The sequence below is a fragment of the Oncorhynchus tshawytscha genome, linkage group LG08 (assembly GCF_018296145.1).
Source record: "Oncorhynchus tshawytscha isolate Ot180627B linkage group LG08, Otsh_v2.0, whole genome shotgun sequence".
NCBI classification, from domain to species: Eukaryota; Metazoa; Chordata; class Actinopteri; order Salmoniformes; family Salmonidae; genus Oncorhynchus; species Oncorhynchus tshawytscha.
In genome coordinates this window covers 74,436,299-74,450,408 of record NC_056436.1, presented here as the reverse complement: position 1 = coordinate 74,450,408, position 14,110 = coordinate 74,436,299, and the positions used below count along the sequence as shown (strand labels likewise).

Here is a 14,110-nt window from a genome sequence, read left to right as displayed (position 1 = left end):
TACCACAACTCACAAATGATGTAGATACCACATCTCCCAACATATGTAGATACCACACATAGTTACCTCATAAGAGCCTTACTCAGTAGACTGAGACAGAAGTGTGCAATGTGTTCTTTGAAATGTCTTAGAATGACATTGTTGGCTATTATTTTGTGAAATGTGGACAATGTAAATAATAGAATGTAATTTCCTGTGATTGCCTGGCAGGATGCATCCAGCCTCTGGGGTTGAGGTCAGGAAGAATAGACGATTCCCAGATCACTGCATCTGACCACATAGGTAAGCAAGCTTCAGCAATGCAAGAATGTAACCACAAGAATGTAACTACACACCTCTCAATCATTATAGCTGATGTGTTGTGAGCGTTTTGACAGAAAAAAGGTTGCCATGCATTACCTTAGGGTGTTTCACATTGGTGATACATCAGGTGGGTTTCCCTCCTTACTATGGAAAAGCGTTATGTAAATCCAATAAATTATTATTATTAATTATTAAGTTATTTCACGTCAGAAAGTAGGCTCGTACACAGTAAACGCATAAGTGAGCCTCTAGAATGGAGAAATATTGCCGTGATGAATCAGTGACTTACTGTTTATGAAAACTCTACTCTGTGTTAGGCCTGCATACAGTTAGCCAGTGTGATTGAATGCATATATGTGTTTTCCAGGTAACTGGGAGGCCAGGCTGGCGAGGCTGGAGCTATCTGGTTCTGTCAACGCCTGGATGGGCGCGGATCAGAAATCATGGATCCAGGTTCAACACTAAAATTCCTGTTCTCCTGTGAAAAATCTTGTAGATTGAAAGGCCCTCTGATTTAGCTGCCCAATTATACTCATGAGAAAAATTGGAATTGGGATTTCAGTTCACTTCCTGAATTGACTGAATTGAAATGGAACTGGACCCAACCTTGGTCTCCTGTTGTGTCTTGTATGCAGGTGGACCTCCAAAGACCCACACTGATCCATGGGATCCAGACCCAGGGTGCAAGAGCCTCTCTGGGCCTGAAGGACTACTTCATCATGTACTTCACCCTCTCCTACAGCCTAGACCAGGAGACCTGGACTAACTACAGGGGGAACAGCACCACGCCAACTTACGTCAGTATCTTACATGTACCTTAACCATCTGTACCAGTACCTACTGGCTAGTACTGTACCCACAAAGCACGAGCTTAATTGTTTACCATACAAACCAGCAGTCAGAGAGCAGGTGCATTTATCTTTTTGTTACTGTAAATGTCATCAATGCCTAAAATATCTTAGGGTAGTTCTATGCAATACTACCATGCTACCTCTTGTACTTACTGTTAATGATATAACTTTTGTTTATTTCAGATATTTAACGGTAATCTGGATGGCTCCAAGGTGAAGGAGAACTATCTGTCTCCCCCCATCCTGGGGCGCTACATCAGACTGCAGCCTGTCACCATCCAGAGGAACCCTGCTCTTCGCATGGACCTGCTGGGCTGTGACGTCAACAGTGAGTCCCTGTGGCAGTTAGGAACACCTTTGTAACAGTTTGTAACAGCTCAGATCACATTTAGTGGTGGTGTATGTTGTGATTAGATGTTGTAGCTGAGGTTGAGAGGTACATCATCAGGTAGTCCGTGATCGGGGTCAGGGGCCGGGGGAAGGGAGGAGGTGCAGGGACGGACAGATCTCAGGTGCTGGTGAATAGAATCCCTGAGAGAAGGAAGAAGGGAAATAAAAATGTCTGTCTGTCTGTCTGTCTCAGGCTGCTCCTTCCCCCTGGGTCTCCAGAGGAGGTTGGTTCCAGACAGCAGCTTCAGAGCCTCCTCCTTCCTGCAGACTTGGAGGCTCTCCTGGGGCCCCGCCCTCGCACGCCTCCACCAGGATGGCAGCGCCAATGCATGGCGCCCCAAGGTACACACACACATATACAACAACACAGAAGCTCACAAGAAACACACACACAAAGTCAAACTACACACACCGTCACCTCCCTCTGTTACCGGCACTTCTATTTTTCCATGATGTGTCAAGTCTCTCTCTCTCTCTCCCTCTCCCTCTCTCTCTTTCTCTCTCTCTCTCTCTCTCTCAATTCAATTAAATTCAAAGTGGCTTTATTGGGAAACGTGTTTACATTGCCAAAGCAAGTGAAATAAACAATAAACAAAGTGAGAAGAATTTAACAGTAAATATTGCACTCAAAAAGGTTTAAAAAAGATTTAAAGTATTGTATTAGCAGATATGATCAGTTATATAGCAGATACGATCAGTTATATACCAGATATTATCAGTTATATACCAGATATGATCAGTTATATACCAGATATGATCAGTTATATACCAGATATGATCAGTTATATACCAGATATGATCAGTTATATACCAGATACGGTGAGTTATATACCAGATATGATCAGTTATATACCAGATACGATGAGTTATATACCAGATATGATCAGTTATATACCAGATACGATCAGTTATATAGCAGATACGATCAGTTATATACCATATATGATCAGTTATATAGCAGATATGGTCAGTTATATACCAGATATGATCAGTTATATACCAGATATGATCAGTTATATACCAGATATGATCCGTTAAATACCAGATATGATCAGTTATATACCAGATATGATCAGTTATATACTAGATATGATCAGTTATATACTAGATATGATCAGTTATATACCAGATATTATCAGTTATATACCAGATATGATCAGTTATATACTAGATATGATAAGTTATATACTAGATATGATCAGTTATATAGCAGATATGATCAGTTATATACCAGGTTTTATCAGTTATATACCAGATATGATCATTATATACCAGCTATGATCAGTTATATAGCAGATATGATCAGTTATATACCAGATATGATCAGTTATATACCAGATATGATCAGTTATATACCGGATATGATCAGTTATATACCGGATATGATCAGTTATATACCAGATATGATCAGTTATATACCAGATATGATCAGTTAAATACCAGATATTATCAGTTATATACTAGATATGATCAGTTATATACCAGATATGCTCAGTTATATACCAGATATGATCAGTTATTTAGCAGATATGATCAGTTATATACCAGATATGATCATTATATACCATATATGATCAATTATATAGCAGATATGATCAGTTATATACCAGATATGATCAGTTATATACCAGATATGATCAGTTATATACCAGATATGATCAGTTATATACCAGATATGATCAGTTATATACCAGATATGATCAGTTATATACCAGATATGATCAGTTATATACCAGATACGATGAGTTATATACCAGATACGATCAGTTATATAGCAGATATGATCCGTTATATACCATATATGATCAGTTATATAGCAGATATGATCTGTTATATACCGGATATGATCAGTTATGTACCGGATATTATCAGTTGTATAGCAGATATGATCAGTTATATACCAGATATGATCAGTTATATACCAGATATGATCAGTTATATACTAGATATGATCAGTTATATACCAGATATGATCAGTTATATACCAGATATGATCAGTTATATACCAGATATGCTCAGTTATATACCAGATATGATCAGTTATTTAGCAGATATGATCAGTTATATACCAGATATGATCATTATATACCATATATGATCAATTATATCAAATCAAATCAAATTTTATTTGTCACATACACATGGTTAGCAGATGTTAATGCGAGTGTAGCGAAATGCTTGTGCTTCTAGTTCCGACAATGCAGTAATAACGAACAAGTAATCTAACTAACAATTCCAAAAAAAAACTACTGTCTTATACACAGTGTAAGGGGATAAAGAATATGTACATAAGGATATATGAATGAGTGATGGTACAGAGCAGCATAGGCGAGATACAGTAGATGATATCGAGTACAGTATATACATATGAGATGAGTATGTAAACCAAGTGGCATAGTTAAAGTGGCTAGTGATACATGTATTACATAAGGATGCAGTCGATGATATAGAGTACAGTATCTACGTATGCATATGAGATGAATAATGTAGGGTAAGTAACATTATATAAGGTAGCATTGTTTAAAGTGGCTAGTGATATATTTACATCATTTCCCATCAATTGCCATGATTAAAGTGGCTGGAGTAGAGTCAGTGTCATTGACAGTGTGTTGGCAGTAGCCACTCAATGTCAGTGGTGGCTGTTTAACAGTCTGATGGCCTTGAGATAGAAGCTGTTTTTCAGTCTCTCGGTCCCAGCTTTGATGCACCTGTACTGACCTCGTCTTCTGGATGACAGCGGGGTGAAAAGGCAGTGGCTCGGGTGGTTGATGTCCTTGATGATCTTTATGGCCTTCCTGTAGCATCGGGTGGTGTAGGTGTCCTGGAGGGCAGGTAGTTTGCCCCCGGTGATGCGTTGTGCAGACCTCACTACCCTCTGGAGAGCCTTATGGTTGAGGGCGGTGCAGTTGCCATACCAGGCGGTGATACAGCCCGCCAGGATGCTCTCGATTGTGCATCTGTAGAAGTTTGTGAGTGCTTTTGGTGACAAGCCCAATTTCTTCAGCCTCCTGAGGTTGAAGAGGCGCTGCTGCGCCTTCCTCACGATGCTGTCTGTGTGAGTGGACCAATTCAGTTTGTCTTTGATGTGTATGCCGAGGAACTTAAAACTTGCTACCCTCTCCACTACTGTTCCATCGCTGTGGATGGGGGGGTGTTCCCTCTGCTGTTTCCTGAAGTCCACAATCATCTCCTTAGTTTTGTTGACGTTGAGTGTGAGGTTATTTTCCTGACACCACACTCCGAGGGCCCTCACCTCCTCCCTGTAGGCCGTCTCGTCGTTGTTGGTAATCAAGCCTACCACTGTTGTGTCGTCCGCAAACTTGATGATTGAGTTGGAGGCGTGCGTGGCCACGCAGTCGTGGGTGAACAGGGAGTACAGGAGAGGGCTCAGAACGCACCCTTGTGGGGCCCCAGTGTTGAGGATCAGCGGGGAGGAGATGTTGTTGCCTACCCTCACCACCTGGGGGCGGCCCGTCAGGAAGTCCAGTACCCAGTTGCACAGGGCGGGGTCGAGACCCAGGGTCTCGAGCTTGATGACGAGCTTGGAGGGTACTATGGTGTTGAATGCCGAGCTGTAGTCGATGAACAGCATTCTCACATAGGTATTCCTCTTGTCCAGATGGGTTAGGGCAGTGTGCAGTGTGGTTGAGATTGCATCGTCTGTGGACCTATTTGGGCGGTAAGCAAATTGGAGTGGGTCAAGGGTGTCAGGTAGGGTGGAGGTGATATGGTCCTTGACTAGTCTCTCAAAGCACTTCATGATGACGGATGTGAGTGCTACGGGGCGGTAGTCGTTTAGCTCAGTTACCTTAGCTTTCTTGGGAACAGGAACAATGGTGGCCCTCTTGAAGCATGTGGGAACAGCAGACTGGTATAGGGATTGGTTGAATATGTCCGTAAACACACCGGCCAGCTGGTCTGCGCATGCTCTGAGGGCGCGGCTGGGGATGCCGTCTGGGCCTGCAGCCTTGCGAGGGTTAACACGTTTAAATGTCTTACTCACTTCGGCTGCAGTGAAGGAGAGACCGCATGTTTTCGTTGCAGGCCGTGTCAGTGGCACTGTATTGTCCTCAAAGCGGGCAAAAAAGTTATTTAGTCTGCCTGGGAGCAAGACATCCTGGTCCGTGACTGGGCTGGGTTTCTTCCTGTAGTCTTCCTGTAGTCCGTGATTGACTTGCAGATATGATCAGTTATATACCAGATATTATTAGTTATATACCAGATATGATCAGTTATATACCAGATATGATCAGTTATATACCAGATATGATCAGTTATATACCAGATATGATCAGTTATATACCAGATATGATCAGTTATATAGCAGATATGATCAGTTATATAGCAGATATGATCAGTTATATAGCAGATATGATCCGTTAAATACCAGATATGATCAGTTATATACCAGATATGATCAGTTATATACTAGATATGATCAGTTATATGCTAGATATGATCAGTTATATACCAGATATTATCAGTTATATACCAGATATGATCAGTTATATACTAGATATGATCAGTTATATACTAGATATGATCAGTTATATAGCAGATATGATCAGTTATATACCAGATTTTATCAGTTATATACCAGATATGATCATTATATACCAGCTATGATCAGTTAAATAGCAGATATGATCAGTTATATAGCAGATACGATCAGTTATATACCATATATGATCAGTTATATAGCAGATATGATCAGTTATATACCGGATATGATCAGTTATGTACCAGATATTATCAGTTATATAGCAGATATGATCAGTTATATACCAGATATGATCCGTTAAATACCAGATATGATCAGTTATATACCAGATATGATCAGTTATATACTAGATATGATCGGTTATATACTAGATATGATCAGTTATATACCAGATATGATCAGTTATATACCAGATATGATCAGTTATATACTAGATATGATCAGTTATATACTAGATATGATCAGTTATATACCAGATATGATCAGTTATATAGCAGATATGATCAGTTATATACCAGATATGATCAGTTATATACCAGATATGATCAGTTATATACCGGATATGATCAGTTATATACCGGATATGATCAGTTATATACCAGATATGGTCAGTTATATACCAGATATTATCAGTTATATACCAGATACGATCAGTTATATACCAGATATGATCAGTTATATACCAGATATGATCAGTTATATACTAGATACGATCAGTTATATACCAGATATGATCAGTTATATACCAGATATGATCAGTTAAATACCAGATATTATCAGTTATATACTAGATATGATCAGTTATATACCAGATATGATCAGTTATATACCAGATATGATCAGTTATATACCAGATATGATCAGTTATATACCAGATATGATCAGTTATATACCAGATATTATCAGTTATATACCAGATATGATCAGTTATATACCAGATATGATCAGTTATATACCAGATATGATCAGTTATATACCAGATATGATCAGTTATATACCAGATATGATCAGTTATATACCAGATATGATCAGTTATATACCAGATATGATCAGTTATATACCAGATATGATCAGTTATATACCAGATACGATGAGTTATATACCAGATACGATGAGTTATATACCAGATACGATGAGTTATATACCAGATATGATCAGTTATATACCAGATACGATCAGTTATATAGCAGATATGATCCGTTATATACCATATATGATCAGTTATATAGCAGATATGATCTGTTATATACCGGATATGATCAGTTATGTACCGGATATTATCAGTTGTATAGCAGATATGATCAGTTATATACCAGATATGATCAGTTATATACCAGATATGATCAGTTATATACTAGATATGATCAGTTATATACTAGATATGATCAGTTATATATCAGATACGATGAGTTATATACCAGATATGATCAGTTATTTAGCAGATATGATCAGTTATATACCAGATATGATCAGTTATATACCAGATATGATCAGTTATATACCAGATATGATCAGTTATATACCAGATATGCTCAGTTATATACCAGATATGATCAGTTATTTAGCAGATATGATCAGTTATATACCAGATATGATCATTATATACCATATATGATCAATTATATCAAATCAAATCAAATTTTATTTGTCACATACACATGGTTAGCAGATGTTAATGCGAGTGTAGCGAAATGCTTGTGCTTCTAGTTCCGACAATGCAGTAATAACGAACTTGTAATCTAACTAACAATTCCAAAAAAACTACTGTCTTATACACAGTGTAAGGGGATAAAGAATATGTACATAAGGATATATGAATGAGTGATGGTACAGAGCAGCATAGGCGAGATACAGTAGATGATATCGAGTACAGTATATACATATGAGATGAGTATGTAAACCAAGTGGCATAGTTAAAGTGGCTAGTGATACATGTATTACATAAGGATGCAGTCGATGATATAGAGTACAGTATCTACGTATGCATATGAGATGAATAATGTAGGGTAAGTAACATTATATAAGGTAGCATTGTTTAAAGTGGCTAGTGATATATTTACATCATTTCCCATCAATTGCCATGATTAAAGTGGCTGGAGTAGAGTCAGTGTCATTGACAGTGGGTTGGCAGTAGCCACTCAATGTCAGTGGTGGCTGTTTAACAGTCTGATGGCCTTGAGATAGAAGCTGTTTTTCAGTCTCTCGGTCCCAGCTTTGATGCACCTGTACTGACCTCGCCTTCTGGATGACAGCGGGGTGAAAAGGCAGTGGCTCGGGTGGTTGATGTCCTTGATGATCTTTATGGCCTTCCTGTAGCATCGGGTGGTGTAGGTGTCCTGGAGGGCAGGTAGTTTGCCCCGGTGATGCGTTGTGCAGACCTCACTACCCTCTGGAGAGCCTTATGGTTGAGGGCGGTGCAGTTGCCATACCAGGCGGTGATACAGCCCGCCAGGATGCTCTCGATTGTGCATCTGTAGAAGTTTGTGAGTGCTTTTGGTGACAAGCCCAATTTCTTCAGCCTCCTGAGGTTGAAGAGGCGCTGCTGCGCCTTCCTCACGATGCTGTCTGTGTGAGTGGACCAATTCAGTTTGTCTTTGATGTGTATGCCGAGGAACTTAAAACTTGCTACCCTCTCCACTACTGTTCCATCGCTGTGGATGGGGGGGTGTTCCCTCTGCTGTTTCCTGAAGTCCACAATCATCTCCTTAGTTTTGTTGACGTTGAGTGTGAGGTTATTTTCCTGACACCACACTCCGAGGGCCCTCACCTCCTCCCTGTAGGCCGTCTCGTCGTTGTTGGTAATCAAGCCTACCACTGTTGTGTCGTCCGCAAACTTGATGATTGAGTTGGAGGCGTGCGTGGCCACGCAGTCGTGGGTGAACAGGGAGTACAGGAGAGGGCTCAGAACGCACCCTTGTGGGGCCCCAGTGTTGAGGATCAGCGGGGAGGAGATGTTGTTGCCTACCCTCACCACCTGGGGGCGGCCCATCAGGAAGTCCAGTACCCAGTTGCACAGGGCGGGGTCGAGACCCAGGGTCTCGAGCTTGATGACGAGCTTGGAGGGTACTATGGTGTTGAATGCCGAGCTGTAGTCGATGAACAGCATTCTCACATAGGTATTCCTCTTGTCCAGATGGGTTAGGCAGTGTGCAGTGTGGTTGAGATTGCATCGTCTGTGGACCTATTTGGGTGGTAAGCAAATTGGAGTGGGTCAAGGGTGTCAGGTAGGGTGGAGGTGATATGGTCCTTGACTAGTCTCTCAAAGCACTTCATGATGACGGATGTGAGTGCTACGGGCGGTAGTCGTTTAGCTCAGTTACCTTAGCTTTCTTGGGAACAGGAACAATGGTGGCCCTCTTGAAGCATGTGGGAACAGCAGACTGGTATAGGGATTGGTTGAATATGTCCGTAAACACACCGGCCAGCTGGTCTGCGCATGCTCTGAGGGCGCGGCTGGGGATGCCGTCTGGGCCTGCAGCCTTGCGAGGGTTAACACGTTTAAATGTCTTACTCACTTCGGCTGCAGTGAAGGAGAGACCGCATGTTTTCGTTGCAGGCCGTGTCAGTGGCACTGTATTGTCCTCAAAGCGGGCAAAAAGTTATTTAGTCTGCCTGGGAGCAAGACATCCTGGTCCGTGACTGAGCTGGGTTTCTTCCTGTAGTCTTCCTGTAGTCCGTGATTGACTTGCAGATATGATCAGTTATATACCAGATATTATTAGTTATATACCAGATATGATCAGTTATATACCAGATATGATCAGTTATATACCAGATATGATCAGTTATATAGCAGATATGATCAGTTATATAGCAGATATGATCAGTTATATACCAGATATGATCAGTTATATACCAGATATTATCAGTTATATACCAGATATGATCAGTTATATACCAGATATGATCAGTTATATACCAGATATGATCAGTTATATACCAGATATGATCAGTTATATTATCTATGTTGCCTTCTTCAAAATACTAGTGGAAAGTCCATATCATATCAAATGTTTTACACTTTGCAAATATTTGTGATACGAATACTATGGGAAGATAAATAAACAGATAAATATTGGTGGTATTTACAATGTTGTTTGTTCTTCACTGGTTGCCCTTTTCACATGGCATCAGGTCACAAATCTTGCTGCTGTAATGGCACACTGTGGTATTTTACCCATTAGAAATGGGAGTTTATCCATTTTTTATTTGTTTTCTAATTCTTTGTAGGTCTGTGTGATCTGTGGGAAATATGTGTCTCTAATGTGGCCAGACATTTGGCAGGAGGTTAGGAAGTGCAGCTCAGTTTCAACCACATGTTGTGGGCAGTGTTCACAGTTTCTCAGTTTCTCTGTTTTTGTAGAGAAACTTTTTGTGGAAGGTACTACACCGCACACAGACCCCTTCACGCACTCAATGTTGTTGAGATACATTGAGTTTCCTTGTAGGCCTATTTGTCAGGGAAACTGTGAAGCCAGCTCTACAGCCTGTTTCTGAATGAGTCTTTTATTAAACAACAAGGTTTCTGTTTGATCCTTTTCATGACATCATGCATAGCTGTTCTTTATATGGCCTAAAATAATACTGTGACCATATGAACACATTTATCTATAGGTTTTAATGAAAAACAATAAACATACACATTTAATAACAGACTCAGGTATTCTGCCACTGTGTACTCTCTGTTTAGAGACAGATAGCATTCTAATTTGTTCTGTTTTTGCGTTGATTCTTTCCAGTGTGTTAAATAGTTAACTTTCTGCTTTCTCATCATTTGGTTGTGTCTAATTGTGTTGCTGTCCTGAGGCTCTGTGGGGTCTGTGTTTGTGAGGGGACTCTTCTCTCTGTAGGTGAGGGCTTTGTGGAGGAATGTGTGGGCATCGCTTGCTTTTAAATGGTTGAAGGATTTAACAGCACTTGTCTGGATGTTCATAACTAGGTAGTATAATCTTAATTCTGATCTGCATTGTTTGGGGGTTTGCGTTCTACACAAAGTATATTTTTGCTGAATTCTGCATGCAGAGTATCAATTGGGTGTTTATCATATTTTTTAAATTATTGGTTGATGAGCAGACCCCAGACCTCACAACCATAGAGGGCAATGGGTTCTATAACTGATTCAAGTATTTTTAGCCAGATCCTAATTGGGATGTTGATGTTGATGTTCCATTTGATGGCGTAGAAGGCCCTTCTTGCCTTGTCTCTTAGATCGTTCACAGCCGTGTGGAAGTTACCTGTGGTGTTGATGTTTAGGCCGAGGTCGGTGTAAATATTGGTGTGCTCTAGGTCACCAGTGTGTAGATTGAATTTGTATTTGTGGTCCTGGGAACTGGACCTTTTTTGGAACACCATTATTTTTGTCTTACTGAGATTTACTGTCAGGGCCCAGGTCTGACAGAATCTGTGCAGAAGATCTAGGTGCTGCTGTAGGCTCTCCTTGGTTGGGGACAGAAGCACCAGATCATCTGCAAACAGTAGACATTTGACTTCTGAGTCCAGTACAGTGAGGCCGGGTGCTGCAGTCTGCAGCCATTTTAACATTTGCTCAGTACATTGTTTTCACTGAGGAAATTAGAGTCTGCCGTTAATGATAATGCAGAGGATTTTTCAGAGATTGGTTTTGACGCAGATTCCACTGTAATTATTAGGGTCAAATTTGTCTCCACTTTTATGGATTGGGTCCTTGCTTCCAAATATTGGGGAAGATGCCTGAGCTGATGATGATGTTAAAGAGTTGAAGTATAGCTGGCAAGGGGTGTGTAACTGGTGGCATGGAAGTCAAACAGGAGAGCAGAACTTGGTAAATGGCCAGAGCCGTTTAATGCACATAACTCCCGGCTTACAAAAATAACAAAAAACACATGGCACAAAACAATGAATTCCCGACAAGGACATGAGGGAAACAGAGGGAACATATACAACATGTAATTAGGGAATTGAAACCAGGTGAGTGTGAAAACAAGACAAAACAAATGGATCGGCGATGGCTAGAAGACCGGTGACGTCGACTGCCGAACACCGCCCGAACAAGGAGAGGAACCTTCCTCGGTAGAAGTAGTGACAATAGCCAATTGGAATTTGTGATCTGTATATTTTATTATTTTATTTAGAATACCATCAACATCACAGACCTTTTTGGGTTGACTCCTAGCTGCACTGCTGTGCACGGTGTTAACTATCATCTGGACCTAGCTACTCTGGTGTGCACAGTGTTAACTATCATCTGGACCTAGCTACTCTGCTGTGCACAGTGTTAACTATCATCTGTACCTAGCTACTCTGCTGTGCACGGTGTTAACTATCATCTGGACCTAGCTACTCTGCTGTGCACAGTGTTAACTATCATCTGGACCTAGCTGCACGGCTCCTGAGAGGCGCAGCAGTCTAAGGCACTGCATCTCAGTGCTAGAGGCGTCACTACAGACCCTGGTTGTATCCTGGGCTGTATCACAACCGGACGTGATTGGGAGTCCCATAGGGCAGCGCACAATTGGCCCAGCGTCGTCCGTCACTAGGGTTTGGTTGGGGTAGGCTGTCATTGTAAATAAGAATTTGTTCTTAACTGACTTAACTACTTAAATAAAGGTTAAATAAAAAATACATTTAAAAAACGCTGTGCACAGGGTTTCTATTAATGTATTGCACCTCCTATAACCCACCCCCCCTTCCTCCCTCCTCCTCCAGGCCAATAACCCCCAAGAGTGGCTGCAGGTGGACTTCCTGGTTATGAAACGCATCACAGGGGTCGTCACTCAGGGGGCATGGTCTATTCTGACTCAGATGATGGTGACAGAGTTCTCTGTAACCATTAGCGACAACGGCCACTCCTGGTCCAACGTGGTTGACGAGGGAACGCAAAGAGAGAAGGTATCACACACACTCATTATCATCAGATTTATCACAGGCTACGTTTCAGTACACACACACCTTCCTTAGCATGCAGGGGAAAATGGGATCTGCAACCAAGCAGATTTACAAGAGCTGATTTTGTAAAGAGCACAAACAGTGACAACGCTGTAACATGTTTAACTTTTCGAGTTTCCGAACTGGGTTTTGTGAGCCAGCTCTGTTTGACCTGGCCTCCTCCTTCCTCCCAGATGTTCTTGGGGAACAGTGAGCCAGATGAGGAGATGCTGAACCTCTTTGATCCTCCTCTGTTTGCCCGCTTCATACGGATCCACCCCAGAGGCTGGCTCAACGACATAGCCCTGCGCCTGGAGTTCATGGGCTGTGACACCCAGCAGCGACACTGAGAGACAGGGCAGAGGGCCCCACTGTGCAGCTCCACACTCAGGCCCACCTCATCTTTGTCTCTTCTATTTAATGAGCATAGCAGTGACGTGATGATCATGAAATAGTCATGTCATTGATGGATGGATGAACAGAGTGAGTGAAGTTTAAAAGGTTTGTTTAGCTAGGATCAGAGTCATAAATGATATGCTGTTGTAGGAAGTGTCTATTGATGAGCTTCAACTGAGAATAGCTCTTAGGTCTGGTCACTCCACTATCAACAGTATAACACATTATGTCAGTTTATGAAGACTGAGTCTCAGACGGTTTGTCTCTTGTACAATATATACTACTACAAACACTATGACTTCAGACATTCCGGATGTGATCCAATACATGTCAATAGTACAGTATAACAATTATTTCTGTCTGGATGTGACTGACTACAGTAATCTGTACAGTACTGTATGTATATGCAATGTATCATATGCACTGAGGGGAGAGGGATAGAGTTTATATTGTTAAATAAAATTGGAATTATATCAAGCCTGGTCCCAGAGGTCAGTGTTGCAACACTTCCCTGCATGCACACACACACACACACGTCCTCCCATGCTTTCTCATCATGTCCTGTTCACCATCTCCCTTCCGTGACAGGAAGCAGTTTTGTCTTTGCTTTTGTTTTGTTGCTTTGCTCCAGCCCAGGGGGACATTGGCAGTGGCTCTGTGTTTCTCTACGATTAGGGAGGGTTGTTTCACCTTCCTTTGCCTCATTCCCGTCTCTCCAGACTGCTATTTAATCTTATCCACTTCTCACAGTCTCTCAAGCCATTGG

The 14,110-nt window shown here is 41.3% G+C and overlaps 1 protein-coding gene across 1 annotated transcript in view; it reads left to right on the top strand.

Annotated features, from left to right (window-relative positions):
- The window catches only part of f8 (coagulation factor VIII, procoagulant component), a 31,666-nt gene extending 17,845 nt beyond the window's left edge, over positions 1–13,821 (top strand). The window contains exons 20-26 of the mRNA XM_042325955.1: positions 211–282; positions 671–756; positions 939–1,100; positions 1,338–1,482; positions 1,738–1,886; positions 12,730–12,912; positions 13,143–13,821. Coding sequence (XP_042181889.1) covers positions 211–282; positions 671–756; positions 939–1,100; positions 1,338–1,482; positions 1,738–1,886; positions 12,730–12,912; positions 13,143–13,298 — 953 coding nt within the window. The 3' untranslated portion in view covers positions 13,299–13,821. The remainder of the gene's footprint in view (positions 1–210; positions 283–670; positions 757–938; positions 1,101–1,337; positions 1,483–1,737; positions 1,887–12,729; positions 12,913–13,142) is intronic.
- The last annotated feature ends 289 nt before the right edge of the window (positions 13,822–14,110 follow it).